Here is a 27,914-nt window from a genome sequence, read left to right as displayed (position 1 = left end):
CACCACTTGTCATTTTCTTGAATTACAGTGACATCTGGTGGTATTTTAAATACCTCGTGTACAGGGTTTTTTTGCCTTTTATAGTATTGAGATTTTATTTTCCTTATTTTACAAAGTCAGCGGTGCTATTTTATTTACAGTTGCTGCAGGTTTTCCTGCTGTGAAAGATGTTTTTTCTCCTGGATGCTCCACTACTGCTGCTTATTCTAGGTATGAGTGGAGACGATTCTTGCTATTCCACTGGAGTATGTGAGATTCTTGCTATTCCACTGGAGTATGTGAGATTCGTGATAAATATTATCAGCCGCGTTTGAGCAATATATAGATACACCAGCCATAGATACACCAGTATCACACCAGTACAGGTAAAGCCCCACCTTGGCACTGTTAGATTCCATTTAAGCACATTATGCAGTGCACTGCTGGATTCCATTAAAGCATATTATCCAGTTCCTTCTGGATAATAAAGACCACAAGCGTCAGTCGACGCCCTTTACCCACAGCAGGTAAACGCGCACCTGAGGGTGTGTTTATACCTACTCGGGCACTTTTTGGCAGTGAAAACGTTTTGAATGAAGCACATGAATGACTTATACTGTTTTAGCAAACTGACGCCCACTAACTCCCGTCTGGGCGCTGAAATCAGTGTTCTAAAAGCTAATTTGTAACGCAGAGGGAGCGGTCGCTCCTCTGAGGGCGCTCCCGTCACCCGCGCTGAGGGCGCGCAGAGCCCGCCCCCCGCTCCGCGCCATTGGCCCGCGCACCGCGCTGCCGGGCGCTGATTGGTTGGCCGCCGGCGGCGCCGGCAGCGATTGGCCAGCGGGAGGGGCGCTCGTGGCGCGCGGGCTGTGAGGGGCGGCCCGGGGTGAGGGGAGCGGGGCCCGGGGTGAGGGTGCTCGGGATGTGCGGTCGCAGCGCCAGAACTCCTGAGGGACATTCCAGACTCCTGAGGGATATTCCAGCGGATACCCGTGTTTTGGGGGTCGAGGTCTTCTCTGTGGAGAAGAGGGTTCTGTTTCATCCTTTGCCCTGTCTGACCCGCCCGAAGACTCGAGAGGTGTGAGGTGCCAGCACAGGCCTGAGCGGAGGCTCGTGTTTTATCTTTTGTTGCAAAAAGGAATTTAAAATCTCCGTGTATGTATTGTTTCTGTGTTGCTTAGCAGTACATAAAAGGTTAGCCTGTGCTCGCAGCTGCTGCTCTGCAGAAGTCATTCCCTGTCTTTAGTCACTGTTTCCCTTTGCTTGGTCTGTGCAATTTCTGGGATGGGGAGACTAAAACTGCCCATTGTTGACTGTCCACGGATTGGTTGGTGTAGATTAATTCGTACAAAGCATGAACAAGTTTGTTGGTTTTTTTAGATGTTACAGAAAATACTTTGCCTGCTGTTGAATACTTAGACACTTGTTTTCATAAAACTTACTGAGACCTTTTGCTGGTGACGGTCACCTTGGAGCCCATCACTGTGTGTATAATTCAGAAGGTTTTTTTGCTGTGTCATTTACCATATTTTTGTTAAATTATTTAATCTGGCATTTTATAGCAGGGCCCTTATGGAGTTCTGCTGTTTCTTATATCCCCAGTTAGTTTAAATTCTTAAATAGCATTCATATAGCATTTACCCTAGTGACAAACTTTGGAATTTGTAACGTATCTTGTAATGCATTACTGATGTGTTTGTGAAACCTGTTTGAAGCCTAAGTGATGATTGTTTCCGTTGTTACACAGCTGAGTTGGTGAATTGCAAAAATGACAGCCAGGAGTGAGATGCAGGTATGTGCTGATGGACCAGAACATGAGTATTGATTGTTTTAATTACTGGCTTAAAGCACTCCTTCAGGTACTCAATTGCAAGTCAAATCTGCAGCCTGGCAGTGCAGTGGGGTAGGAAGAAACTTTCCTTTGACATAGGTTAGAGTGAAATAGGTGGGTGGAAAGCAAGAGGAACTGGAGACTGTTATTGATAAAAATAAATCATGTGCATTTGACATAGATGAATCAATGAGGTGATACTTAAGATCAAAATGCTGACACCTGGGTATAACTGATTTAGAAAGAATAGGGGGGCAAAATAGTTGAAGTTACTTGGTAAAGTAAAATGTTACATGTACTAAGGAAGGACCATTAAGACAATGAACACTTATCTAGGAATTTAGTTGTAATAGCAGGAAAGAAAAGCCAGTTGAGGAAAACTGGGACATAATTAAAATCCCAGTGTACAAGTATTTGCATGATTAATGTATTAGATATGATGTTCTGTTCTTTAGGTTTCACGTTTAATTATTTTGTGATTCAGGATATTTGCTTCGAATGGAGCAGGTGAATGCAGAAAACCTGCATGAAATCCTGTTAAATCTGAATCAGTGCTAAGCACACAGTAATACAGCTGCTTTCTTTTATTGTTGACAGTTGGAAAAGTTAATTGATGAAGCTACAAGAAAAAAAGATTCCCAATTATTAGAGAAATTTCTGGCCACAGAAGACTCTGCAAATGTCTCTTACAAAAGCAGCAAACAGTTTGTGAACAAATTAGACAAGCTTCTGTGTCGGGTAATGTAACCATTGCATCCCAATCGTCTGCACTGGCATTGCAACACTCTGAAATAGTTCATTTGCCTTGGTTTATACCACCAGTTGATTTGAAAGCCTGAAATAAAGTTTAAGACTGAAATCTCTCCTTCAAGCTGCAATTAAGGTGGCTTTCGAGAAGAAAAACGGCATCTGCTTAATTATCTAGTTCTTCTGGAACTGTACATTAAAGCTTCTGTTGTAATTTCGATTTCAGGAACTTGACAAACAAGAAGTGAAAAGCGTTTCTACTTTACTAAATGTCATCCAGAAATGTGGGGAAAAAATCAGCATAGCAGGAGAGGATGGGCTCCCAGCAATGATGAAATACGGGCTTGTTGGAAGGATAAGTAAAACCATAAAACATATATGAACTTCTCAAGAAATACATAAAAATTAACCAAGTGCATAAGTGCTGAACTGCTCAGTGTTTGATTTGGTCCTTGGTTGTTTCAGAATTAAGAATTTCCCATAACTTTGCAACAAACATTTGAATGTGCTTTGTCAAGTGACCCCTTATAAAGCTGCTGCTCTATCACAGTGAGGGTTTTGCAAATTATGCAATATAGAATGAATTTAGATATGCTTACAGCAACTACAACAACATTACATATTTTTATATGAGTTTGCTGGACTGCTTTGAAGTTGGAAATTAGAATTTCCTGGTGCCATTTGAAGATTTTTTTTTTGTGAATTCTCACAGCGGTGATTTTGTACCTGCTCTTTCAACAGATTTTAGTGCTACTGTGATTATTTTGTGTTATTGGATGCATTAATCATTTGCAACTCAGTAACTATACAGAACAATAGACACCACCCACTTTCTTGTGCTTTCATGAGACATTTCCCTGAAGAGAATTAATGGCAATGTCAGTGCTACTCGACTGCCTTCTCAGCTGCTTTCACAACAATAAACCAGTGTGGTGATAACTTTATGCTTATATTCACACCTACAAACAGCACTCAGCCATTTGCATTTTCATCTCTTCTGTCTGTGATGGCAGATGTCAAAGTAGAACTCCAGTTTTTGTGTTGCAAAGTCCTTGAAATCTCCTCATTTTGCTTTAGTCTGAGTGAAAAATTTCAGTCTGAGGCTGACATATGCTCAGCAGACTGGTAATGCTGTTGTTGTTTTAATCTTTGTGTAGTTTTCCTGAAGTATAATACAAACTATTGTCCTTTTCCAGGTTATTAAAATAGTTTCACTTTTATTTTTCCTTTACATGGTCAATTGGTTTGAAAAGTTAAAAGGAATTTTGATCCTCAGAGGAAATGAAAGGAATGAAATGCTTACAAGTCTGGCTGAAGATTTCTTCAATGTGCTACTGGTAAAAATATATTGATAATAAAATTTGTCATGATAGTTGTTACTAGTTTAGCAACAAAAGAACTTTCAAGTGTGTTTCTATTTAATATCTCTCTAGAGTTCATGTTATAGTGATTTTTGAAATAGATTATTAGTCTTTGGGGATAAACAGTTTGCTGTATTTATACTTGTTTTCTGTTCACGGTTGGCATCATGAAATGAAGTTTAAAAAATGCACAACATTGTGTTCAATGAACAAAAAAAAATTTTGTCTTGATCAAATTTTGATTACATAAATTATCAGTTTGCTAATCCAGGGCCCCAAGTTTATAAGATCTGTGAGTTGCTTCTTTTCATAAAAATGTTTGTCGTTGGTGAAACAATTTCAGTAAATTTAACTGAAATAAAATTTCAGGAAACCACACGTGGTAGTAGAAATCATTTCTTATTCTTTGTTAAGGATGAAATAATTTCAAAGTCCTACATTCTTTTTGATTACTTCCTTCAGGTACATTTTGCCTGATTTTTCTGCTGTAATATTTGCTGTATCAAAATGATGTCTTGTTTTGTTTCTCACTGCAGGCTGTGTGTGAGAGCAGACCTGAAGGTGAGCTTAAAAAACATGTGCACTACATGTGAAGGTTTAAAATGTCTCTCTCAGGACACTTTATCAGTGTTAAAATCATTTGTACTCATGGAGGCAGCTTTAGGCAAGTGTTTGTGAGGAGAACATGTGCAACGAGGGTGGTACCAGCTTCTTGATCTAATCCAAATATACCACCAGATCTAAATGTTTCAGCTGATAAACTGTGCCCAGAGGACCACGTTTCACATGGGAAATGTCAGCCCTAACCTGCATTGTTCAGTCTGAGGTTTCTCTGCTGACAGGTTTCCTTGTAACTTGCTGATGTCAGTAATCAAAAAGCAGGGTGCTCTCAGAAATGGCAACTGCAACGAGTTTGTCCTAAAAAAAGTTGTTTCTAAGCTGCTGTCACAGCTCAGCACAGCCCAGTGATCCTTCTGTGCTGACCTTGGCATCAGGAATATCACACCCTTCCAGCATGGAAAGTCACTCCAGACCCTTATGGTGTCGTGATCAAAGTGAAAGATTTATTTCCTTGTCTCTGGGAAGAGAAATTCCAGCCCCTGAATTGTATCTCAGAGAGCTGAGTTAGAGGATTGACCAGGTATATTTTAAAATTCATGTTCTCATGCTCAGGGGGGTTGTGCAGTGATGCACAGCAGCAGAAACCTCACAAAGAGCCACATTTACTATAAATTGAATATTCTATCTTACATTTAACCATGATGCTTAAGATACTTATCCTCAAATATCAGTAATCCTGTATGGAAAGAAAGACATACAGTATTTTATTTCCAAAGAAAAATGAATCTTGTCCCAAATGTTTATGAAGGGGCAACTTTCTAATTTATTCTTTTCAACTCTCTAATTTATTCTTTTCCTGTTTGTTAGGTAAAATGCAAATACTGGAAAACTTTGTTCTGAGAACATGTTCCCTCATCACTGATGTAAGAATTAGTATTTATGTTCAGCAGGAGGTAAACATTCTTCTTTCTAAGCAACAGTTTTCTGGTCACTGTGTTAACAGACTTTGGGAAGACAGTTATTTAACTGTACAGATGCTACAAAAACAGAGTCAGGGGGTTTTTTCCCTCTAAAGATATAGGGAAAGTCACAAAAAAGTCTTCTGTCAAGGCTGCATCCCCAAAGGAAAGGCTTTTTAATGCTAATTTAAGGGACATTTTAGCTCAGCAACCAACTGCAGACAGAACTCCAGCTTAGAAAGATTTTTTTTCTGTATTTAAACCTGCAAATAAGAAACATAACCCTTTAAGAACTAATGTTCCCATTAAAACTAATGTGATTTACTGAAATTGAGGTAGTTATATTAAGGTAAATACCCTTTCATGTCAGATAGAACTCGTTGTTATTTAAGCATTTTGCATTTTACTTTCTTCAGTGTTCTCAAATATATTACAATGGCCCAAAATAAGAATAACAAACTTATTTTTCCTCTTACTCCCTTTTTTCCACTCTTCTTAGGTAGTAAGAAAACTGAATTTAATGCTTGACAACATACCCCGAGAGGCCAAGAAAAAGTTATTTACTACAAAGGAGATGTTACTGGTCATGTAAATAATCTTCAGTATAATTTTTATATCATTACATCATTTGCAGAGCTGGGAGGGCAGTTTTTACTGAGCCTGTTTATAGTTTGTGCAGATTGGTCCCTGTTTAATTTGAGTTGCATTTGCTATGGAGTTGTCCAAGACAGTGGCTGTGGGCAGGTATTGTCATGGGTTATTCTCCATGAGTTTTCTTCTTTTCCAGTCTAGGTCAGGCTTTTTCTCATCCCAGTGTTCATAAAACAATTAAACTCTTTCTTATAAGAATGTGTGTAAAGCACAGGGAATCAGTCACTGAAAGACAGGCTGGTTCCCACTGGGAAATTGAAATATATAAGGTGATTTTCCCCAGTAGTCCTTCCACATCCTTAGCACAGCAGACTTACCCCTTTTTAAGTCTTACAGGCTGGTGGAATTAGAGTTTTGTCTCATATATTGAAAATTTGTAATTAAAGCTTTCTGTGCTCTGTGTTGCTCTCATCTTCTGATGAAACGTTACTTTGTTTGGCAGGAGCGAAATGGGGAGGAGAATTTTGGATGCTGGAGGTGAGCATGGGACTTAATTTATTATTAGGGTTCCTAAAAATCAGATGCAGAGCTTTTAAAAAACCTGAGAAGACATTCAGAAGCTGCAGAATGTGGTGATTGAGCCATCTGAAAAGTACAAATACTGCCTGAAAACAGTCTGCAAGCTGGAATGTTTCAGTGTGTTCAGTGCATGGGTAACTCACTGCAGGTTTCAGTTCTTCTCTAGAATCTAAGTTTTAAAATAGCAAAAGATGATGAGGAAGTCAAGCTTTGAGCACTGTAACTTCTCTAAGGATCCTTTTGGTAGCCAACAATTTCCCAGGTCAGACGGGGAAAGCTGAAAATGTCTTTCCTTGGCTTGTACATCCCGTGGGGGGGCTCTGACAGTCCTGCAAGGTTTGGGTGAAATTTCCTTTGGAAAAATAAGTTTGGTCATCATTATTCCACTTATCCTTTGGGGCTTACATATTTGGATATAATATGATTTAGAATATGCTTATACCACTTTCCTCAGAATATTTTTTCACCTCAGGAGTGTCTTTAAATCTCCTTTTCCTGCAGACTATGACATGCAAGTGGCCATCACAGAAGCTTTGTGCAGAATGATCTCAGAGAAGCAAAGAGCAGAACTGGCCTCCCAGTGGTTTTCCATGGAGTTTGTGTCCAATGCATTTAAAGGAATTAAAGATTCTGAGTTTGAAACAGTAAGTCATATGAAAAATATTGCCGGGGGGGTAAACTTCCATTTTACAATTCTTTAAGAAATTTCCGTGTTTTATAGGATTGCAGGAAGTTTCTCAACCAGGTGAATGGCATGCTTGGAGACAAAAGAAGGTAAAACTGATTTTTTTTTTAGAGCTAATAAAGTTTCTTTCTCGGGGAAAAAGTGATTTTTGATTGCTGGGATCTCTTAGTCTCTAAAGCACACAAGTTTGTGAAAACACAACCCTGTTGCTATGTTCACATATGCAAAGTTTGTTTACAGCATTGTAGAATACTTGAAAAAAATATCCTTTTCTTACAGGGTTTTTACATATCCGTGTTTATCAGCAGCTCTTGATAAATATGAGGTAAGTTCCTCTGCCTTCTAGTTAATAAAAAATAGGGATAAGGTAAGAAAATTATTTTTTTTCAGAAGGATTCAGACAGGCACGTACTGAAAGCTTGTGAGACCAACACAAAGCTTGTAAGCTGGTGTAAGTAGTGCTCTCTGCTCTTATTATTTTATCTTTTTCTTTTAGCTCCAGTTCCCACTGGATGAAAATCTGGAGGAATTCTGGATTGATTTTAATGTTGGTAGCAAAAGTATCTCTTTCTATGTGGCAGCAGATGATGCAGTAAGTGATTTTTGTCTCTCAGACTGAGGCAGTAGATCCAGATTCTTTCAAGTGTATCAGATTTGTTTCCCCACATCAACATGTTGAACTTATTCCAATGTGGAGGGGGGAAAAAATTCCAGGTTTGCTGTACATATTTAGATCAAAGACTTTCAAAGTCATGATTTTCTAATGCTGTTTGGAATAGTTTAACACATGCAGTGGTGAAGCATTTGTTCCATGTCACTCTTCCTAACAGAGATTTAAAAAGCTGAAAATTTGTCCTCACTGAATGACTTTCTGATCTCTGCATTTCTTTTAGCTGTAATATCAGAATTTTCTATCTTTAAAAATGTATTTTTCATATAAGGGTCAGCAGTGGGAAACAGTGATCATACCAGAAGAAGAGGTGAACATGTACAGCCTTGAAGGTATTTGCACTCAAAAATGGGACATTTGGTACAGGCTAACTTGGGTTTTCAAAGCAATTAATCCTGAATTACTGGCTCTGTTCTCAGCAAAGCAAAATTCTCATTTAAAATAATGTAGAAGCTGGTTTTATCTAAGATAAAATTGCATTGCAGTCACATTTGCATTTTGGATATGCAGGTGTGATTTTATGAAAATAATTTAAAAATAATGTCTTCTAGTTATTTCAATACAAAATAAGGCAAAAGACAATGACAGGAACTAATATTCCTTTAAACTAATTAGAATAGTAAATACCTATAATTGGTCTGCAGCTATAGTAAATAACCCTCAAAGAAAATTCTATAGAATAATATAAATAATTATTCCTAAAAGATAGAATTTTGAATTGTTTCACTAATAAAATTTATTGTAGAGTGAATTAAAATATACATCTTAGTAGCTGTACTGAAGAATAAGTGTCATGTGTTTACAAACATTATATGAGATGTTGTTACATTGTAATAAAGGAACTTTTCAAATTTTGTTTTTGTCCAGAAAAAGACTCAAAGAAATTATTGACAATAGATCTCAAAAGCCCAATGAACGTGGGTAATCTGGAAGGAGAGAAATTTTCTTTGTATTTTAATTCCATTTTGGAAATCAAAGACGTAACCAGAAAGATTTATGGATTTAGTAAATGTAAGGTAAGATTGAAACACCTTTTTGAATAGTTTTTAATTAATTCAAAATAAATGTGCTTAGTGCACTTAAAAAAGTGTTAGCAAGCCACACTTTCCTCCTTCTGACAACTACTGTGTCCTGAGGTCTGACTGAGGAATTCCTGAGGAATGGAACTGCTTTGTAGCATCTCTTTGCCTCTGTAATCTGATTTCAGACACTTATGATCTTTCCCTCAAATATTTTCTGTTCCTTGTTTAACCAAAGAGCGAAGTGTCTGTTTTGACGTGGGTGGTTCCTCCCTTTGCAGGATGGGAGTAAGAAGCAAAGTGCATCAGTTGCCAAAACAGCTGTACATGTCCTCTTTGATGAAAGTGGATCACAGGTATTTTATTGTGTGGGTTTGTGTATTTAGTCTGATTATTTGCTAGTTTACAACCTGTCATGGTAGAAACAAGGACTTTGAATATATCTCGAAGTATAGATAAGTCTAAAGCCAGCAAGTGATGGCTAGTGTGTATATATTGTATTTTTGGGGAGATATTATTATCCCAATCAAAGAATAAATCAGACAAATATACACAGGGGAAGTACTTTTATGTGAATTGTGACTCAATAACCCATCCTTCTTAGAGAAAATAGCAATTAGGGTGGAGGCTTTTCAAACTAAAAGGCTGTAACCTCTGAAGTTTATCAAAATGAGGAGTATGTTATTTAAGGTAAAGAAATTGCCCTGTGTGTTTGTGTAAATATAAAACATAAAATCCAAATATTGTATGCAATTAAATAAAATGAAAATATTATATAGGTTATGGTACCAGAAAGCCAGTTGTCACCAGGTTTGAAAGAAAAATCTGAACAGGAGGAGAAACTCGGTAAGAAGAAAACTCAGCAACTTCCTGAAAGTTTGAGGACTCAGAATAAAAATAACAGTCAAGAAAAATGCAGAGGGGATTCCTCCAAGGTGAGTAGGATTGTGAAAACAAATAGAGAAGAAATACAAGTCAATTTAAATATTTATAACATTTAATAACGTAAACCTCTTCTTATTTGACATTTGAAATACAGTTAATTTAGGGTTTGATTGGGACTTGACATAGCTGTAAAAATCCTTTGGCAAAAAACTTTCTCATTGGTACTTTGGAACTCTTAATAATGTGACAAAAGTAAAAAGGAATTGTTAATGTTCTTTACACCATTATCCTCTAAAGAGAAATGTTTTCAAGATGTGCTCGGATCTCCTGGTTTGCAGAAGTCAAGGATGGCCTCTGGAGAATCCTGGGCAAGGGGCAAAGATGGAACAGTGTCTTCCTGGTGTAAGAGGGTGTGTCTTGCCAGCAGTGCTTTGGCAAACCTGGTCCTCTTTGGTTTGTAGCTTTAGTGACACCTTTGGGGAGTCTCCAGGGAACCTCTCTGTGAACAAGGGACAGGATTGCCCATAATTCATTGAATTAACTTAGAAAACAGCAATCAGTGACCTCAGTTTGCAAATGTTCAGTTTAAGCTTTATATCATTCAGGTGTTTCAGGGAACTTTCTTCAGAAAGGGAACTGCCTAAAAATCCCATGACATTGATATCTGCAGCAACAGCAACTGCTGTTCCAGGAATGGAAAGTGTCAAGAGGCTCTTGGAAAAAGACTTTCTAAATTCTTATGCTGTCATCCTTAAATCAGTGTATCATGGCCAAGTTCTTTCTGTTCCTCCAGATCACTCCCTCTCGGACAAGGAAAATGTCTGAAGCCTCTGTGATTGTTCCTGGAACTACAAGAACTTCCACAAGGAGTCCACTGACCTTTGTTAGCACATGTGAGTTTACAAGTGCCTCCAGGGTAAAAATATACTATAAGTTGTCTTTGAAACACAAGCATGGACTGTGCTCCCTGGCAGAGCTGGAAATGAAAAGGAGACTTTGTAAAATCTCCGGAGCAGGTGCTTTAAACTTGCAATTTTTAAACTCGAAATTTTTGAACGAGGCCACTTATCCTGGTCCAGAGATGTGCTATGGGACAGTGGCTGCACAGGGGTTCCCTGTAACTGGGGGGCACCTGCCATTTGTCCTGCAGCTCTCAGGCAGCTGTTCAGCAAAAATATCTGACTGGGAAATCTTTAAAGAGTGACCAACTATTTTCTACTGGAGCCAGCCTGTAAAAGCTTTGCTTTGCCTCTGGACACCCACAGTCTGTGGGCTCTTCATCTCCACATAACAGAGTTGAAATCAAGAGAAATATTAAGGGGCTGTAATGGATTGTTATCAATACTAACCAACTTTTGGTGTGATCATGGGCAAAAACTCTTCCTACTGATGTCCCAGACAGCCCAGTAATTGTAATGAAAGCAGTGCTGGAATTCCTACATGTCTCTGCTTTGTTCCAGCCACTCCTTTTAAAGGGAGATTTAAATTGCCTCTGGAAATGACGAGCTCCACTAAGAGGTCTGACAGCAGTGCAACAAATGAGACCAGAACAAAGATTTCCTATCAGGACTCTACTGGAGTATGCATGTCATCCGTAGCTAAGTCTTTTACTTGCAATAACATTAATTTCTATTCTAATTTGTTCCTAATTCATATTTTAAAGAGCTAGACTCAGCAACTGTCTTGTAGAAAATATTGTGTTTGACTTTACTGCATAATGTTTTCTTGTCCTCTGGATTTCAGGTTTGATATGTCCAAAGTCAGAATGAACTCTTAATTAGCTAAAATTTGCAGTCACTCATCAGTTTGAACTCCAGAATTAACTTGCTTTTACTAGACCCTCAGTTCTTCCTTTGTGTGTAATAGGAGAAAGCTGCATGCACAGAATCTGACACGGATTCTGCAGGATTGAAGTACTCATAAAACATAGAATACCTTCAGCTGCAGCTGTGAAATGTGAATGGCCTCAGGTTATGGCATTTATAGCATTGCTTTTAGTGCATTTTTGGTCAGACATTCACTGCTATCACAAAAAACTGTAGAGGTGTCACTGAACTGCAGTGTAAGTATGGTTTTATTTTTGGTTCTGTTCCAGTTGAACAATGACTACAAAGTAACACTTTGATTTTATTTCTGGTTCTAAATGTCTGTCTTGGTCAGATTCAGGTCAAGCCCCAGACTATGGGATTCTGAAGCATTTTTGGATACAGCCATGCTTGAGAGGAAGGCTTTAAGTTATAGAATGTTTTGTTTAGGATATTTCAAGTGTCCATTTCTAGGAGAATTTTACTTCTTTGTCTTTTATGGACTGTAACTGTCAGTGTTACTGTCCTTTTTAGAGATGGCAAAGATTGACACTAGATGATGAATTCTTTGAAACAGAACAGATCAGGAGGTTAAACACCAGAAATGAGGCAAAAGCACATGAAAAGGTACTGGAGCAGCACTTCCATGAACTAAAACAAAAAGGAATTTCATGTTTTCTTAGGTAAAGTACAAGTTTATGAGGTTACACTGCTTATGGTCCTATGCTAATATTTCCTTTTGGGTGTTATTCCACTGTAGCAAAAATGTGCTGAAGAAGTTTTAAAATTTATACAAGAGACCACAGAAGAGCAAACTTTAGGCAAGTAATTTCACAAGCATTGATAATCCTTACTTTTAATATCATTTGAATTTTGTCCATTTCTTTTGCCATAATAATTGACACCAAGTTAATGTCTCATAGGTGAAGTGTTTGATATCGTTCCTGATTCTCAGCCAGTTGGGAAAAGCAACAAACCCTTGTAAGTATTAGAAAAGAATTCACTGTTGTCACTCACTTTGAAGGGAGTATTTTCAAGTATTACCGGAACTGAAATTATGTTGCCATGTAAAATACTTTGATATGTGTAAGATTCCATTATTTTCCTATTTTATGAACCATGTTTATTGTAATTAAAAGTCCCTTTCTGCAATTCACTGACAGTAAGGTGGTGTTGTCTTTAGGCTGCCTGGACTTATGGAAAGTTCTTTTGATAAATCTGAAACATGGAAAAAAAGAACATCCCCTCTTCCTGAGAAAAGTGGGACCACTGGGGACAAGCAAAAGCCAAATCCAGCAGTGGCACGTCCATCCCATGCAGGTTATGTTCACACATGGTTAACTGTTACTCTTCAAAAGAGATCAGATAAACTGGCACCTGGCAGCTGTGCTTTTCTGTCCTCTTTTCCTTTCTATTGTTAGTGAAAGAGCTCTGAAACAAAAGGCATTTATTTATTTATTCACTCTTTGAAGTACCTCTCCAGATCAACAAATTAAATAAAGAGAAGAGAAGCAAGAAAATGAAAGAGAGACCATACCAAGTGGGCAGTCAGAGTGTTAATTCTTTGGAACAGGAACTGTTAAGTACAGAAGGGAAAAATGTTGAAACTACTGCTGAAACATGGTTTAAATCCTTTCTTTCAGCCAGGGTGGCTGACACATCTTTGCATTCTGAGCTTCCAAGAGAGGAACCCGAAGTTCTCCTCAGGAAAGAGCCTGCAAATCCAAAACCATCAAAGCCTGTGAGAATTTCTTACCTTCCTTTCTTTGACTTGCAATTAAGAGAATTGTCAAATTTTCAGTCTTCCAAAATTTGTGGTTTTACTGTCATTTAGGCACAAACTTACTTTTAATTGATTTTCCACAAATACCAAATGAAGAAATAATATCCCCTTCACTTTTTGCTGTTTTCAGTGACGTGTTTGAGATTAGTTTACTCTGAATTTCTTTGTCAAAATTATTCTTAAATAACCACCGACTTGTGCTTCTCATGCACTTCCTTGCTCACTTTTGAATGTTACAGTTCCCAAACCCACATTATTTAAAAGCAAACACCTGCTAAACTCATGTTTCCTTGCACACTCTTTGGGCAATGCAGGGGGAACTGGTTTGCAAGGAAATGTGATTTAATATATCTAGAAGACATTTAATGTAGTTTAGGGTTTTTTTAGGAACCTGAAGTTCTATTTACGGCTTTGTTCTTCTGTTGGATGAATTCAAAGTTAAGTCTTCAACTGTTTTTATAGAAACCAAAGTCTAAAGAAATCTCAGATGCAGCCAAATCACTGATCAGTAAAATCAGTGACAGGTACAAAGACAAGAGTGATGAGAAGAGCAAAGCAAGAGACTCCTTGGGTCTTAACAGGTAGGGTGGGAACTGTCCCTGCTGGGCTCATTCCTTGGGGCTTGGTCTGAGATGGGTGATGGGTGACATGAGTGAAAGGGGCTGAGCTCTTCTAATCCTTTGAATCTTTTAATTGATGTTGTATTTAAACACATGAATAGGTTGGCTGGCTTTGAGAAGGCTTTTACTGATACAGGCAGTATTGTAATGCATATATTCCAATTAGCATTTAACAGAATGTGTGTTTATTTTTAGGCCATATTTAAATAAATCCTGGAACTCCAAGGTAACATATTATTGCTTTTGTTAGAATTGCTTTTCATAGTGGCTGTGTGTACAAATATGGTGGGAATCAGTAGGTCTAAAGGGACATTTCACAAACACCAGTGAATGTTAAGTATCTGTAGATGTTAATTTTGTATTGACTGCATAAATTTAAAATACCCATGTGGAACAGTAGTTTTTACTGGCAGCTGTCATCTAGTGAAACCCAAATTAATTTCTGTTGGCATATTATATATTTAATCTCTGCCTTTTGTACGTGTCAATGCTAAATATTTAGAATAAAAATAATATCAAAAATAAAATTATGGAATCCTTAAAGTAGATAGAGCCAGGACACAGAAATGAGTCATCATGTCTGGGGGGCAAAAAAATTCTGAGGTTTTGTTGATATCCTTAAAAGACAAAGATGTAGTTCCTCCCCTTTGTTGCTAATCAACATGATTATCTTCGTGATGACCTTGCTTTTTGAGATGACAGGGTTTCTGAATGCACAGTCCAAATTTGCCATGTGAGCCAACTTTTCATTTCTGTATAGGAAGAAGTTCAGGACAGAATCCTGAAAACCACTTCTTTTCTTAATATAACTGCTGGTCATATCATGTAAGTAGTTAGAACATTTTCAAGCACAATTTCTGATTGCCCATACCTGACTCTGTGAAATGTTCATTAATTCAGCCACAAAATTGCTCTCTGTGTCTGTTTGCAGGGATGATGTCTACAACTTTAAACTCAGTGGGTTTGATGAGCCTACAATAAAGCTTGGAGTAAGCATATAACTGAATCCTGTATTTTATCATTAGAATATAAAGGAAATCAGTCAAATTTTGTTTGCTGGAAGGATAGTTAAGATCTGAACATTCAAATTATATCAGTGAACTAAGTGGGGAAAGAAGTTTGCCATGTAAATGCCTCCAGCACTCTCAAATAGATCATGTGTAAATGTATAACTGTCCTAAGGTTCTGGCCACTTCGAGCTGTTAGGAAGTTTTTCCTGAATTAAGAATTAAACAGTTTGCATGGGGGTATCATTATTTTAAAATATTCTATATTCTATTATCCCAAAAATGTTATTGCCATCCTTCCAATCCCCGTTTAAAGAACATCTTTGTCCAGATGTTTGAGTAAAGAGAGAATCTAGTGATGATAAAAACAGAAGACAACAAAAGATAGTTTTGCTTCTTAAGCTCAGAGGAGCCTTCTGAGTTGGGGAAGGTGGTGAAGCAAGTGGTGGGATTGGTTTGAGACACTGAAAGCTTCTCTCAGTTCCAGCTGGTTTTAAACTATCAGCTCTGCTAAATGAATTCTAAGATAGAAATTAATGACCGTTAATTACTTAGTGTAATAACTGAGGAAAAGGAGCCTTTAGCTGTTGAATTTTGTTCAGATTGTATAACAAATGAAAACCTTGGTTTGTTCTTCACTTATTTCTATTTTTAGGTCCAAGAATTGCATGTTACTGAACTGAGTGTTCATACAGAGACAACTAAAAAAGGGTAGGATGTTCTGTTGCATCCTGGTCTGCTGATTATCAATAGTACTGTCTGCACTCTCCAGCATCCTGTTACAGAATTCCAGGGAATGTGTTCCATGGGGAGAACAGTTCTCCTCAGGGAATACTACAGGGACAGAAACTCCTGATTAGAGGGGGTGTTTTTTTGTTCATGTTCAGCCTGCCCAGGGCTGCATTGTTACTGTGTGCTCTCACTGATCCTTGGGAAATAAGCCCATCCTTTAGGGTTTGAGGTGAACAGGTATTTCCAAAATAATGTGAAAACAAAAGTAAGTGCATTTGTTTGAATCCTTAATCCACATATCACCTGAATAGCAGAAAGTTTTACAGCAAATATTTTTAAATGTATCCTTAAAGGTGGTTTTTATTTTTTTACTTAAGGAATGCAGTCATCTGTAAATCCAGCACTGAAGTGAAAGGAACAAAACAAGTAAGGTTCAGATTTTTGTGGCTCAGTATAGCTTGTCTGCCTGCCTTTAAATACCAGTTATGGAAGAAGAATGTGTATAAAAATAAATCAATAACTTGAGAACTTTTTTGGGTTTTGTAGGCTAGAAACAATCAAGACAAGAAGCACCTCTTCAGTGACTCAGACACAGAGAACAGAGGGGATGACAGCAAGACAGAGATTAGTTGGCTGCAGGAATCCAAGAGGAAACCTAAACCCCAGATAGTCGGTTACAGTAGAAATAAAAAATTAGGGAAACCAATAAACACAGACAAAAGTAAGAAACTTTTTTCATATTTCTGAAGAGTGCTGCAAGAAGTTTGTCCTTAGGTACTGACTGCACACCATGTCATGTGCTCTGTTGCAGATATCAGATGTTTCTGTTGTCTTGTTTCCAAGGAATTTTCAAATCAGTTCTAGTCATTTATAAAGGTTGATTTACATAAAGTCTGTATTTTATTGTGGAAAAGGGTTGGAGGATGGGACAGGTGGAAGTTGTTGTCAACTAAAAAAAAAGGCTTTTTAAAATAATAGGCTGAAAGCAGTTCCTGAGTCAGTAAGTTTGTGGGCATGAAAGTGCTTCTGTTATTTACAGCTAAACCTAATGGCAAACATTTGAGCATTATACTGATTTTTCAGACTGTGTTGTAACACCAGATGAATCCCCTGAACCTGCTTTCCACATGGAGAAACCTAAAGGCAAAAATGCAAAAAAGAAAAAGGCAGATGTAAGTTTGCACCTAGAATTGTAATGTATATTCAAAATCTCTTCACTACCCACAGAAACTGTTTTAAAGTAACTTTTCATAAATATGTGACATTTCTTCATGCTTATTTCCAAATAATTTGTTAAATACTGTGTATTCTTTTCAGGTACTGTTTTCTTTTTATGTAGTATTTAGTTGGTATTTCAGGCATAATACTGTGAGTTAGAATGACTATTATACATTGATGCTTTTGTTAGTAGACTGATGGTTAAATTCTCTGAGCTTTGGTAAAGTTAAACTTTTTTAGCTGTTTTGAAATAACTTGGTTTAATTACTTGAAATCCAGTATCTACCTTTTTTTTGTATATTGATTTATTGATCATTCTTATGAACTGAAGGTGGTTTTATTCTTCCAAAGGTAAACAAATGTAAAAAACAGAACTCAAGAACTGCTGAAATGACAGAACAAACCTCCAGAAAGAAACTACCTCGAAGAGCAGCAGCAGCAAAAAATTACAAAGAGCCTTCCAGTTCTGAGTCAGAGAGTGAGGGGGAAATTCCTCCATGCACCTCCAAGGAGGAGAAATCAAAAATGCAGGTATGCAGTTGCACTGCATTATTAAAAATCCACTTCTGCCATACTTTTCAAAATTAACTCTGCTCTGTTTGTGTACTTGGTACTCCTGAATTTTAAGTGCCCAACATGAGCAAGTTAAAATTAATAGAAATGCATGTGTCCAGTTGAACAAATTCAATGTTTATTGATATTAGAACACCTGATATCCTTATGGATTTAAGTCCTGCTAATGATGTTCCTTCTGTTTGATCTCAGAGATAACATGCTCTTTGTCTCCTTTTTTGTGCACTTCCCCATGTTTGCAAAAATGTTTCTACAACACTTGTATTGGAATAGAAACCTATGAATGGGGCAATCAAGGATTATAAGCAGCAAAAAGCACCCCAGGTTTTATCTGTGGAGCCAAAGAGAGGAGAGAACTGTGTGCAGAAACCACCTGAGAAATCCAAGAATCCTGCAGAACAGAAGGAAATGGAGGTGCCTTCAGCTGAGAGTCCTGCATCTCTGGAGACAATGAGATGTAGGTATTTGGACTTGGAATTTCCAGCAATACAGAGGCAAAAGTTGGAGGTTAATTGAGGATTAGCACAGCAGTACAATTTTACATTTATTTCATGCTTTTAACATAAGAGAGATCCCCCAACTCAGGGTGTCCCACATAACTTAAGGAAGTGTGTTAATGTGGCACTGACACTTTTATAGGTTGGTGAAGTTATTTGTCACCAGCATAACCTCGAAAAGCAATGTGTAAGTGTTGGAATGAATCTGGGAACTGCTAAAACAGTGGGAGAGTGCAAAGAGGGAAGTGTGGCAAGTCCTGTGCCAGCACTTGAAGTAAAATTGCACACATCTGAGACTTGGAGACACCTAGAGCTGGAACAGTGAGCAGTTTGGGCCTTTGGCTTGCCTTTTTTAACTTCCATTCCTCATGCTGACAGTGAAGGAATTGTTTTCTAGGTGCTGAAGGACTCTCAGAAGGAAATGTCACTCCAGAGCACACTTCCAGTGAAAGATCTCTTGGTCTTCGGGAGTCATCCCCAGAAAACAGGGAGATGTTAAATTCTGAGAAAGGAATCACTCCCAATAATTTCTGTCCCCAAAATAAGAATATTCACAGTATATGTGTCAATCAGTCCCCTGAGGCAACAGCTACAAAGTCAACCTTTGGAAAGAAAAGTTTCTCCCCAGTGTTGACAGAAGCATCTTTGGTAAGAATGGTAACATTTCTCTCAATCCTTTTAGCTGAAGTTGTTCCATTCAGCTGCCAGCTGGCTTGTGCTTCTCTACATCTCCCTTCAACAGTTGTTTTGGGTTTTTTTTTTTTAATGTGTAGCTCAGCCTAACAACATATAAAACTGTCAGTGGGAAAAATTCCAAGGGAGCTGGATTGGAAACCTGTAACAGTAACGAAGGGTCAAGTTTCCAGCGTTGCTTTTCGGACACAATTCCTGTTAAAGGAAAACCAAAAGATACCACTAAAACTGTCACCAAAAGCAGAGAAGAGGTATGGTACTAAATTCTTTGCTTTTTGTCTGTTTGATCTACTTTCCAGCTGGTGATTTTTAAGGGACATCTCTCAATAATGATTGTTTTTGGTTACTGTGTAGCTCAGCTCAACGACATATAAACCTGAGAGTGGAAAACATGCAAAGGGAGCTGTGTCAGAGACAAGGAATAATAATGAAGATCCAAGTTTCCAGTTTTGCTTTTCAGACACACTTTCTGTTAAAGGAAAACTACAAGACACCACTAAAGCTGTCACTAAAAGTAAAGAGGTAAGTTAATGCATTCTTTGCTCTGCAGAAGTGAGCTCCAGCTTACCCATTTCACCTCCTTTACAGTGGGGAGCTTTAAGGGCAATGCATCTCTCTCAATATTAAACACTGTATAATGTCTACTTGGGGCCTGCTTGGAAAATTCTAGTAGTTATTTTTTTAATATTTGAGATAAATATCATATTTTTATGATTTATCATATGGATACAATTTATTGTTTATCATATGAAAGAATTGTATCCCAACAAGATCAGTTATAATTCATATTTTAAAAAATGACAGGGAGTGACTTTCAAAGAAAATATATGATTTTTCAGCACATAAATATGCATTTTTGATGGAGACTTATAAAGTGATGTCATTTGGAAGCTAATAAATCAGTGGCTTTTCTTTAGGGTTGTGAACCACCATCTCCACTGTCTGCTTCCAGTGGGAGTAAAGCACAGTCTTCAACTGAAGACCCTTATGACCCTGTAAATGAGTCAGGTACAAACATTTAATTAAAGCAAAATACTTTCTGTCTCAATAAAGGTTAAGAAAAATGTTTTATTTGGCATAAAAATATGGTCAAATTGTTATATTTTATATATTTTCAGTCTCATTCTATTTTTAACCCTTTTTTAATTTTCTCTCATTTAATTATCCCCAAACAAAGCTGAAAATTAGGCTCCAAAATGCAGCTCCAGTGAAGAATTAGTTGTGCTCCCAAGAAACAGTTAGAAGCATTCCCACTGATACTGGGGAAAAAAACTGGGGATAATGGTATTGTCAGGAAATGATGCCAGACTTGCTTATTAGTCAGAGTTCTGTGTTCCATGGAAATCTTTTTGTTTTATATCATTCTCATATCTTAAAGCCAAGACACATATTCCAAGAGTTTGGATCCAACAGGTGAATAAAATCCTCTTTGTCCTCCCATCTCATTGTTTTAAATAAACCTAAAATTAAGCCTTGTTCTCATGTTGATTGAAGGACCAACTGTGCAGACCTTCCTGAAACGAAGATACCACAGTGACACAGAGAGCAGCTCTGATGAGGCACGGACCAGCAAAGAGGAGGAAAAGACAGGAAGGAGAAGAATCAGTTTAAAGCCCAAAAAGTTATTTAAAACAAATGATGCTGCTACTTACAGAGGTTGGTCATGGAGTGACAGTTGAATACAGTTGTGCAAGAGTTTAAAATAATGTGACAAAGCTTTAACAGGGAAATGTAATATCCTAGGAAAATCATTTTACATGTCAAAGAAAAGAAATAGAAATGCTGAATATTTAGAGATTGTAGCCATATAAAAAGACAGAAAACGTATATGAAAATAGAGAGTGGTTTTGGCTATCTCACTGGTGAAATGAATTGATTGTAGTAGAAGCTGCCCTAGGCCCTGTGCTAACTCTGGGGAGGTGCTTTGTCCTCCTGAATTTGACCTTCTCCTTTTGTACCTCCCTGCAGTGTCTGAGAGCATCTCCACTCGATCCCTCAATGAGCTCTCTGCTCTGGACGGGCAATTCTGGGAACCTGGTTGTTCAACTCTCAGCATATGTCAGAAGCTCCAAAAAGAATTTACCAAGAAGATTGAGGCAAGACCCTTCCTATGCAGTGTCAGCTGGGGGTACATGTGCATGTGGGGGGTAGCTTGGCTTCCACCACAGAGTTGGGTTTTCGTGTCCCTTTAAGCCAAGTGCACAGAATGTCAGGAGATGACAGAATTCATGTTTCCTTTTAAGCCTCTTTCAGTTCCTTTATGTACTAAACTCTGCAAAGACCTTCTCTCCCATGTCTGTTTTATTTTTCATTCCATGTGTACTTTCTCTATTTTGAAGGGGTATATTTTCCAAATAATGCACCTTTACTTATATTAGGTAGAATTTCATCAAAAGCATAACCTCAAGTGTATTTATATGTCACTAAGAGAAAGCTTTTCCCCAAAGGACGGGGGGACCATCTTAAAAAATGTGATATTAAGCAATTAGAATACTAAACATATTACAGTTTTTTCCCTGAAGTGAAAATAATCTGAATTTAATGTTCTAACACCCTCACAGAGCCGCTCCCGGAAAATGGATCATTTTAATAAGCAAACATTGAAAGCTGCCCATCAGCATTTGACAACAATGAGTTACCAACTCCATGAATGCAGGTCAGTAATGGCAGATGGACTTTAAAACATCCTTCAAATGCAAGGAATACCTTCTGAAAGTAACCTGGTTTGTTTTGGTAGGATCAGGCAGCTGGACAAATTTCATTTTACTCTCATTGAGGAACTGGAGAATTTTGAAAAGGATTCTCAGTCCCTGAAAAACATGGAAAAAGAATTCTCGGTTTGTATTTAAACGGCTGGATCGTGGGGAAAAGTGAATTCTTATGGGATCCATAGATTGTTCATGTCATCTTTAACTTTAGATTATTAATTTTGATTTTAAAAGCCTTTCTCATTTTGCTTCAAGTTGAGTGAAATGTCAAACAGTGAATTTGAGGTGTTGGGATTGGCCAATGCTCTGAGAATTCCTTGGTCACTACATGTTTTTCCTAAATATATTCACTATATGAATTCCTATGTGTTTTTCCTCCTAGGATAAACTATTACTAATACTTTATTGGGCTGGTTTTCCAGCTTCTGTGGGGACTGTGTAAATCCTGTGTAACTGCTGAGTCTGTGGTTGTGAGTTAGTTTGTTCATATGAGATATTGGTCAGTTTGGGCTTGGAAAATCAGTTCCTATTGATCAGCATCTGTTAATATTTCTTCTTTCCAGACCTTTTGGAAAAAACAGACTAGTACTTTGAGTACTTACATGAAAAATGAGCAGCAGAGGTTAGTGGGCTCTGTCAGTTCTGGGATGAGGTTTGTGGGCTGTTCATTTGAGGTACAAGTCAGGCCAACTGATATTCCTTGTGCAGTTTCTTCCATTAAATAGAGATGGTACATGAGATGAGAAAATTAGATTAAAATATTAGATTACAGGAAAAATGTAATGATTCTCCATCTAAATTTCTCCACACACCTGAGGGACTGTTCCAGCAATGATGATGATATTTATCCACACTTTAAAGTACAAACAGATTACAAATAATGGGGCCTGTTTGTGGTCTGTGTGGGAAGTTTATACCTAGCAAAACTGTTTGAACTGTCTTTTGTTTCTTTAGAATTCAGGTTCTTAAAAGTTCATTTGAAAAGAATATCTACCATTCTGTTGACTATGAAGAACGTATTTTTACTTCAGAGGTAGGAGGAACTTCTGTTTTGTATGAGGAGCTTTTGTTTCACTCTTGGTTTAATAATTCTTCAATTGCACCAACAGATACCAGTACTGACTTTTTTTTCTGAAGAAGGACTTTATCCTTAGCATTGTATTGATGATACTTTTTTTTTAGGTTTTAGTTCTCATAAAATGCCCTTAATTTAACAATATTCACTGTTTTAGGCCAGGATTTCACCCATTAGAAAACGTGTGCAGTTAACCAAGATTTATTCTGGATTCCATGGCTTTGTTTATTTTATTTATGAATATTTATGTTATTCATCCCAGAAAGAACAAATTTAAAACACACATCCCTTTCCATAGGCAGGTGGATGCATGTGGATCTCTGTCTCTTAGTTATAAAACATTTAGGGATGTAATTGTTTACTTGAAAATGTGTCACCAGTTATGAGCAGAGGAGATGCATTCAGGATCTTTTTTGCAGATGCATCTGATGAAAGAAGACATAAAAGGAATCCAAGAGAAACTTCTAAAAGAAATGGTAAATGAAGTCATCTTGCACTCGTTTTTATTTATTTTTTGCTGTTTGAACACTAAATTACTAAGATTTTAAATCCAAGTATCACTGACATGTTGCACTTTAGACCTTACCCGGGTGATAAAAGCCACAGGTAGACGTGAATGTACTGGTTTGGTTCTGAGTCTTAATATGTGGAAAGGTATCCTATTTGATCTGTTAAAAGCAGCACATTCTGTGCACCAGGAGTACAACATGTTAAATAAAACCTTCCTTTTTTCAAAAGCATGTGGTAAGTGTGATGTTTTTTGCCCAGCAAGAAGAGGAGCTGTGCAATGTTCGCAGAGGATTGCAGACCCTGTTTCGATCAAAGACTGAATTCTGAGGGGATAGTTTTCAGATTCCTTCCTGAACTTCAAGGTGAATATAAACACTCTTTTATAATGGAAAATTTGACTTTTTTTTTTTTTTCCACTCAAGGAAACTGGTGTAATGAAACCATATTTTCCTTATTAATATTAAAATCTTTGCCGACCAAACTTCTCCACTTACCTGTGAGATTTGGGATTATTTTACTGAATCTGCTAAAAAAGTAATATGTAACTTTATTTTAGCACGTGCTACTTATATGTCTTTAACAATTTGTATAGGTTATTTAAATGACTGCCAGAGAAGTCACATTGAATTTCACTTTGAATCTTTGTTTTGGGTCTGTATGTACAGAAGACCCACTTTGTCTGATCCAGAATGGAGTCAGAAATTATTTAGGGATCGAGTCACCTGGTTTGATCTCAGTCTTGTTTGTGGTATTAGACTTCAGCAGGAGTTTCTGAGACAAAACAACACTCTAAACACTTGTGTTTGAACTATGTTGCAAATAGTTGTATTAAACAAGTCCAGAAAAATACATATTGTCTGTTTTGTTTTTTTTTCCCCACGATGATGTCATTGCTGTTTTGCTTCAAATCAATAATATGCATTGGCATGTCAGTCAGATAAAGCTGCTGCACAAATATTTTGTGTAAGAATTTTAAAAACACAAGGCCATGTTGTGTCTGGAAATCATTATATTGAAATTGCCAGTAAATAATTGGGTCTGCTCATCCCACCTATGTAAGTGTACTAATGCTTTGCTCGTCTGAGCCTCAGTTTTGTGTGGTTTGGGGGTTTTTTGGCCTGTACTCAGTGTGTTCTCCACTAGATGGACCTCCTGAGCTGGTAAACTTTCCACTGGTCTAATTGAATTTCATCTGCATGAAATTCGAGTTTTCTCTGAATTGTACAAGGTTTTTAAAAGTGCACTGGAAGGTCCAAATTATCTCTTACAATGAGGGTACGTTGGAAAAATAATACAAATGCCTTATTTTTAGTTAGGGACAGGAATTGGGCACTGCAGGCCTGTTTGCCTTTTCCATTGGGAAGGAGCTGCACAAGGAGAGCCTCCCTGAGCCACACCTGCCTTCCATGGTGCCATCCTAGTTCCCAAGCCCAGTCCATGGCCCAGGGAGTGCAGGCAGTGTCCAAACATCCCCACAGACTTGCCAGCAGCAAGCAGAGTGTCAGCAGGAGATCAGTGGGATCAAGTGTGACTCTGGAATTCTGTCTCCACAGGAGCAGAGCAAAGGCTGGGCTGGTTGTGCTGGAAGGACGTGCTGGAAGGACAGCAGAGAGCAGGGGAAGGAGCGAAGCTGTCCCTGCACAGCTCCAACGTGGTTGAGTTGCATCAGTGACAAAGCTCACAGGCACTGTTTGGCATTTAAACAGCTGCTCTAAGTTACCCTTATAATATTTGATCTTTATTTTATTTTCCAACATCACTTTAATGTGTTTTATACAGCATTTATTAGCAATGGAAGTATGGATTGTTACTTTCATGGACTATAAGCCAAGTTTAGTTTGTAGTTACCAGTGGCTCATCTGCTATTCTCGCACTAAAAATGCCTCTGCTGAAGAAACTTTTCTCTCCTTTCTGTTCAGCCTTTATGTATATTGCATCTGAACTCTCACTATATTGTTCTTAAGAATTAATACTATTGTATTAATAATCAAATTAAAATGATGGATAAATATAGTAGTAAGTTAAAAAGCTAGTTAATGATGCATATTTCTGTGAAAATCCAGCAAGTTAAAAAATTGCACTAAAGGGGAAAAAATACATCTTTGGATCAAGTAGTTGGGTCAGTCAGGTCTTCAAATGACAGTCAGACAGGTCAAACATGAAAATGTTGGACAAAGCAACAGCCAGCTCCAACAAAGCCAGCCAGTGTCACCCATCCTGGCCAGCACCTGTGCCAGGAGTCCTCAGTTCCCTCCCGTTGCCTTGGGGACACACAGTGAAGTGTTGCTGTGCTCTGACCTGCCCTTCTCCAGGAGCAGGACTGGGTGTGTGAGTCCATCCCCACCCTGAGCACACAGACCTGGCTCTGGGTGCTGACTGTTCCCCACCTGCAGCAACTCAGTCTGTGCCAGCCATTTGAACCACTGGATTTTATTGTTGTCACACTCCATGGAATGAGCTCAGTGAAGCTACAAGACCAAGAATGCCTTTCTCAAGTTTTTAACACCGAAAGACTCCCTAAAGTTATAGCACTGAAGAGTCTTGCAGAGAAATGTTTGGGAGTGTATTCACCATTTTGTTCTTGTCTCAGGTGTGTTTTCCAGCTGTCTGTGTTTTGTTTTTTAGTAGTAATTTGAGTAGATTCTCAGATGCTCCTCCATGTCAGGCATTATTAGAATGTCTGGCTTTACATTTTTCTCAGCCAGTTCTATCTGCTTTGTTATTAGCACTTAGTAACTTTTTTCTTCTTACTGTCAAGAAGGCATTAAAATCATTTGTTTGCTAAATATCAAAGTACATTGTTACATTTCTAGCTGTGCTTGTCCAATTTAGTCTTTTTGAATGAGAATAACAGTGAACTTAATTGTCATTCTTTAGAGGGTCAGAGCCTCAAGTAGTGGAGGATGACAATCAGGTTCTGCTATTCCATGAGATGGAAAAACCTTAGTTGGGATCTTCTTTTTGCAGACTTCATGTTGATGAAGAAGTGCAATGGTCTGGTGCAGAATAATTATAATCTCTTCCCTTCCCAACTGTCCCTGGGAAAAAAAGAGCTTTAGGAAACATGGTCATTTCCTGCAATAAGTAGTCATTTAATTAAAGAACAAAAGTAACAGGAATCAAAAATGCTTGCAGCTGTGATTCTGTTAGACATTATATAAAAAAGAATGAAATTATAATACATTAAATTAGTTTTTAGAACATGAACTGAAGTGTTTTACAAACTAATTGTGGCAAGTTCAAAATGTCTCGTCAACATAATACTGGATGACAGTGTGTCATGTCCATTTATGTCAGAGGCCTTGGAATGGTAAAGCCTGTACATGCACAACATCTCCTCTTCCAAGACAGGCTGCAAAACAGTTCCAAACAAGTGTGAGAGTAGGAGGCTCTTCCAAGTAGCTTTGCTTCAGTCTTTGTCAGCAGCTCATCCCAATCCCAGGCCATGGCTCTCCTGCCTCCAGAGCGAGGGGCAGCCCTGGGCTCTCTGTCCATAAGTGCTGCAGAGACCTCAGCTCAGAGTCCTTCCTTCACACAAACACCAAGGGATCCTGCTCTGAACTTGAGGGAAAGACTCAGATATTCCCTGATGCGTGTTCAGCAGCAATATCAAAAAGTAAAGACAGATTCTTCTCAGAAGAAAATTTCTATGGCCTGTGAAATCTGGGAGAGATGAGAGACATTCATCAAACCACTTTGAAACAGAAAACAAAAGGTAATTCAGTTCTCTGTTAGATTAACAAAAATTTAAAAAGCCCACAAAACTATTCACTCTGTTTAAAGGTACAGTAACAGTGTTGAAGAATATCAGCACCTCTAAGTCTTCGTTTTCACCATGTGCCAGGACTGTAGTGCAGGGACGATCCTCAGGGCCCAGTTTAACCAGTTACAGCAATTTGGGAGTGCAAATGCAAATACAGGTGTGGGGTTGATTTGAGGTTCTTTTCTTTTAGCAAATGAAGCCACAGGTTGTCATTGGTGGCAATATTCTTTATTGTGTGGTGATTTTGTTCTTTTGTAAGAGCTAACAGTGTTGATGTTTCGTAAAGTCTGAGGAGCTACTGTTGGTGGAATGTGTGATTATGAGTCTGGAATAAATATCCTCTTGCTCTGTAGGCTTGTTCTTTAGGCTGAGATGCACAATTAAAGTTCCAGTCATTTGAAATGCCTTAGCACTAACTGTAAATTGTAAGCCTGTTTATTCCTAGTATCCTGAACAAATTTCCAAATCTATCATTATCATCTACCTAAACATCCCAGGTAGCTTCAGTTAGAGGATGTAGGTGTCACTCTGAGACTGACACTGCAGCCATCCCCTTTTCCCCTCCCATGTTTCATTCCATCAGTGCAGTGATGATTTTTGCCCTAAACACTGAGTCCTGTCATGTTAAAAGGGCCTTAAATTGCAGGAACAGTCTGGAATTATATAAATATCACATTGGACATTGCATTTACAGCTGAAGTGTGTTTGCCTGGACCATCTGCTCATTGACCAGCCCGAGCTCAGTTAAGCTGGAATTCACTGTGAGTTCAGGAATAAGCCTGGGAATGCGACAGAGGGTGACAATACTCCAAACTTGTTCCCTCTCCTGACCTGCTCCAGTCCTCACCTGACTGCCAAGAAGTTCCCTGGGGGGTTGCACTCCTTCCAAGAGCAAGTGGCCTGACAGGGGATCCTGAAATCCCCAGGCTGAATCCATTAGAACAAATCCAATTAGAACAAGTGCATTACCCAGGGGCATTAGGTGTGTTTGTTACTGCAGGTAGTTTTATATTTCTTAGCAGGCAAGCTGCAGTGTTTGTGATAATGTTGCAGACTAAAGTAC

At 38.1% G+C, this 27,914-nt stretch overlaps 2 protein-coding genes across 8 annotated transcripts in view; one reads left to right on the top strand and one right to left on the bottom strand.

The window, feature by feature from the left end:
• Positions 1-854: 854 nt before the first annotated feature.
• SYCP2 (synaptonemal complex protein 2) lies at positions 855-26,228 on the top strand. 6 transcript variants are annotated; one of them, XM_017815303.1, is made up of 47 exons: positions 855-1,134; positions 1,727-1,771; positions 2,408-2,548; positions 2,784-2,912; positions 3,790-3,894; positions 4,455-4,479; positions 5,347-5,432; positions 5,938-6,026; positions 6,532-6,566; positions 7,110-7,252; positions 7,330-7,382; positions 7,573-7,618; positions 7,790-7,885; positions 8,235-8,295; positions 8,831-8,979; positions 9,264-9,338; positions 9,762-9,917; positions 10,661-10,760; positions 11,328-11,446; positions 12,207-12,299; positions 12,433-12,493; positions 12,596-12,653; positions 12,856-12,992; positions 13,316-13,413; positions 13,918-14,036; positions 14,271-14,301; positions 14,836-14,900; positions 15,007-15,064; positions 15,738-15,793; positions 16,192-16,240; positions 16,361-16,535; positions 16,898-16,986; positions 17,384-17,563; positions 17,879-18,062; positions 18,500-18,750; positions 18,876-19,046; positions 19,150-19,317; positions 19,713-19,803; positions 20,290-20,451; positions 20,764-20,891; positions 21,357-21,451; positions 21,533-21,632; positions 22,067-22,125; positions 22,458-22,536; positions 22,998-23,054; positions 23,351-23,450; positions 24,642-26,228. In XM_017815303.1, exons 2-47 carry the CDS (start codon positions 1,748-1,750, stop codon positions 24,758-24,760), a joined length of 4,665 nt encoding a protein of 1,554 aa, XP_017670792.1. In that variant the 5' UTR covers positions 855-1,134; positions 1,727-1,747; the 3' UTR covers positions 24,761-26,228. The 6 variants fall into 6 exon arrangements, 5 of the variants coding, with proteins under 5 accessions (XP_017670792.1, XP_017670794.1, XP_017670793.1 ...); XM_017815305.1 differs by having other exon boundaries at positions 17,879-18,063; positions 18,504-18,750; XM_017815304.1 differs by having other exon boundaries at positions 855-1,173.
• PHACTR3 (phosphatase and actin regulator 3) overlaps positions 26,157-27,914 on the bottom strand; it is a 100,642-nt gene continuing 98,884 nt past the window's right edge. For both annotated transcript variants that reach the window (XM_017815308.1, XM_017815309.1), the window contains exon 13: positions 26,157-26,751. In XM_017815308.1, coding sequence (XP_017670797.1) covers positions 26,736-26,751 — 16 coding nt within the window. In that variant the 3' untranslated portion in view covers positions 26,157-26,735. The remainder of the gene's footprint in view (positions 26,752-27,914) is intronic.

The sequence above is a fragment of the Lepidothrix coronata genome, unplaced genomic scaffold, assembly GCF_001604755.1.
Source record: "Lepidothrix coronata isolate B3197 unplaced genomic scaffold, Lepidothrix_coronata-1.0 Scaffold49, whole genome shotgun sequence".
Lineage (NCBI taxonomy): Eukaryota > Metazoa > Chordata > Aves > Passeriformes > Pipridae > Lepidothrix > Lepidothrix coronata.
Note: the sequence above shows the minus strand (reverse complement) of the source record. Positions and strands in the feature narration are given on the sequence as shown.

Excerpts from the sequence above, each read along its gene's own strand:
- SYCP2 (XM_017815303.1), top strand. The coding sequence starts at position 1,748 with ATGACAGCCAGGAGTGAGATGCAG. Across the intron at positions 2,913-3,789 it reads AATACGGGCTTGTTGGAAGG|ATGGTCAATTGGTTTGAAAA; the intron begins ATAAGTAAAACC and ends TTTTTCCTTTAC. Across the intron at positions 18,063-18,499 it reads ATCTCTGGAGACAATGAGAT|GTGCTGAAGGACTCTCAGAA; the intron begins GTAGGTATTTGG and ends ATTGTTTTCTAG.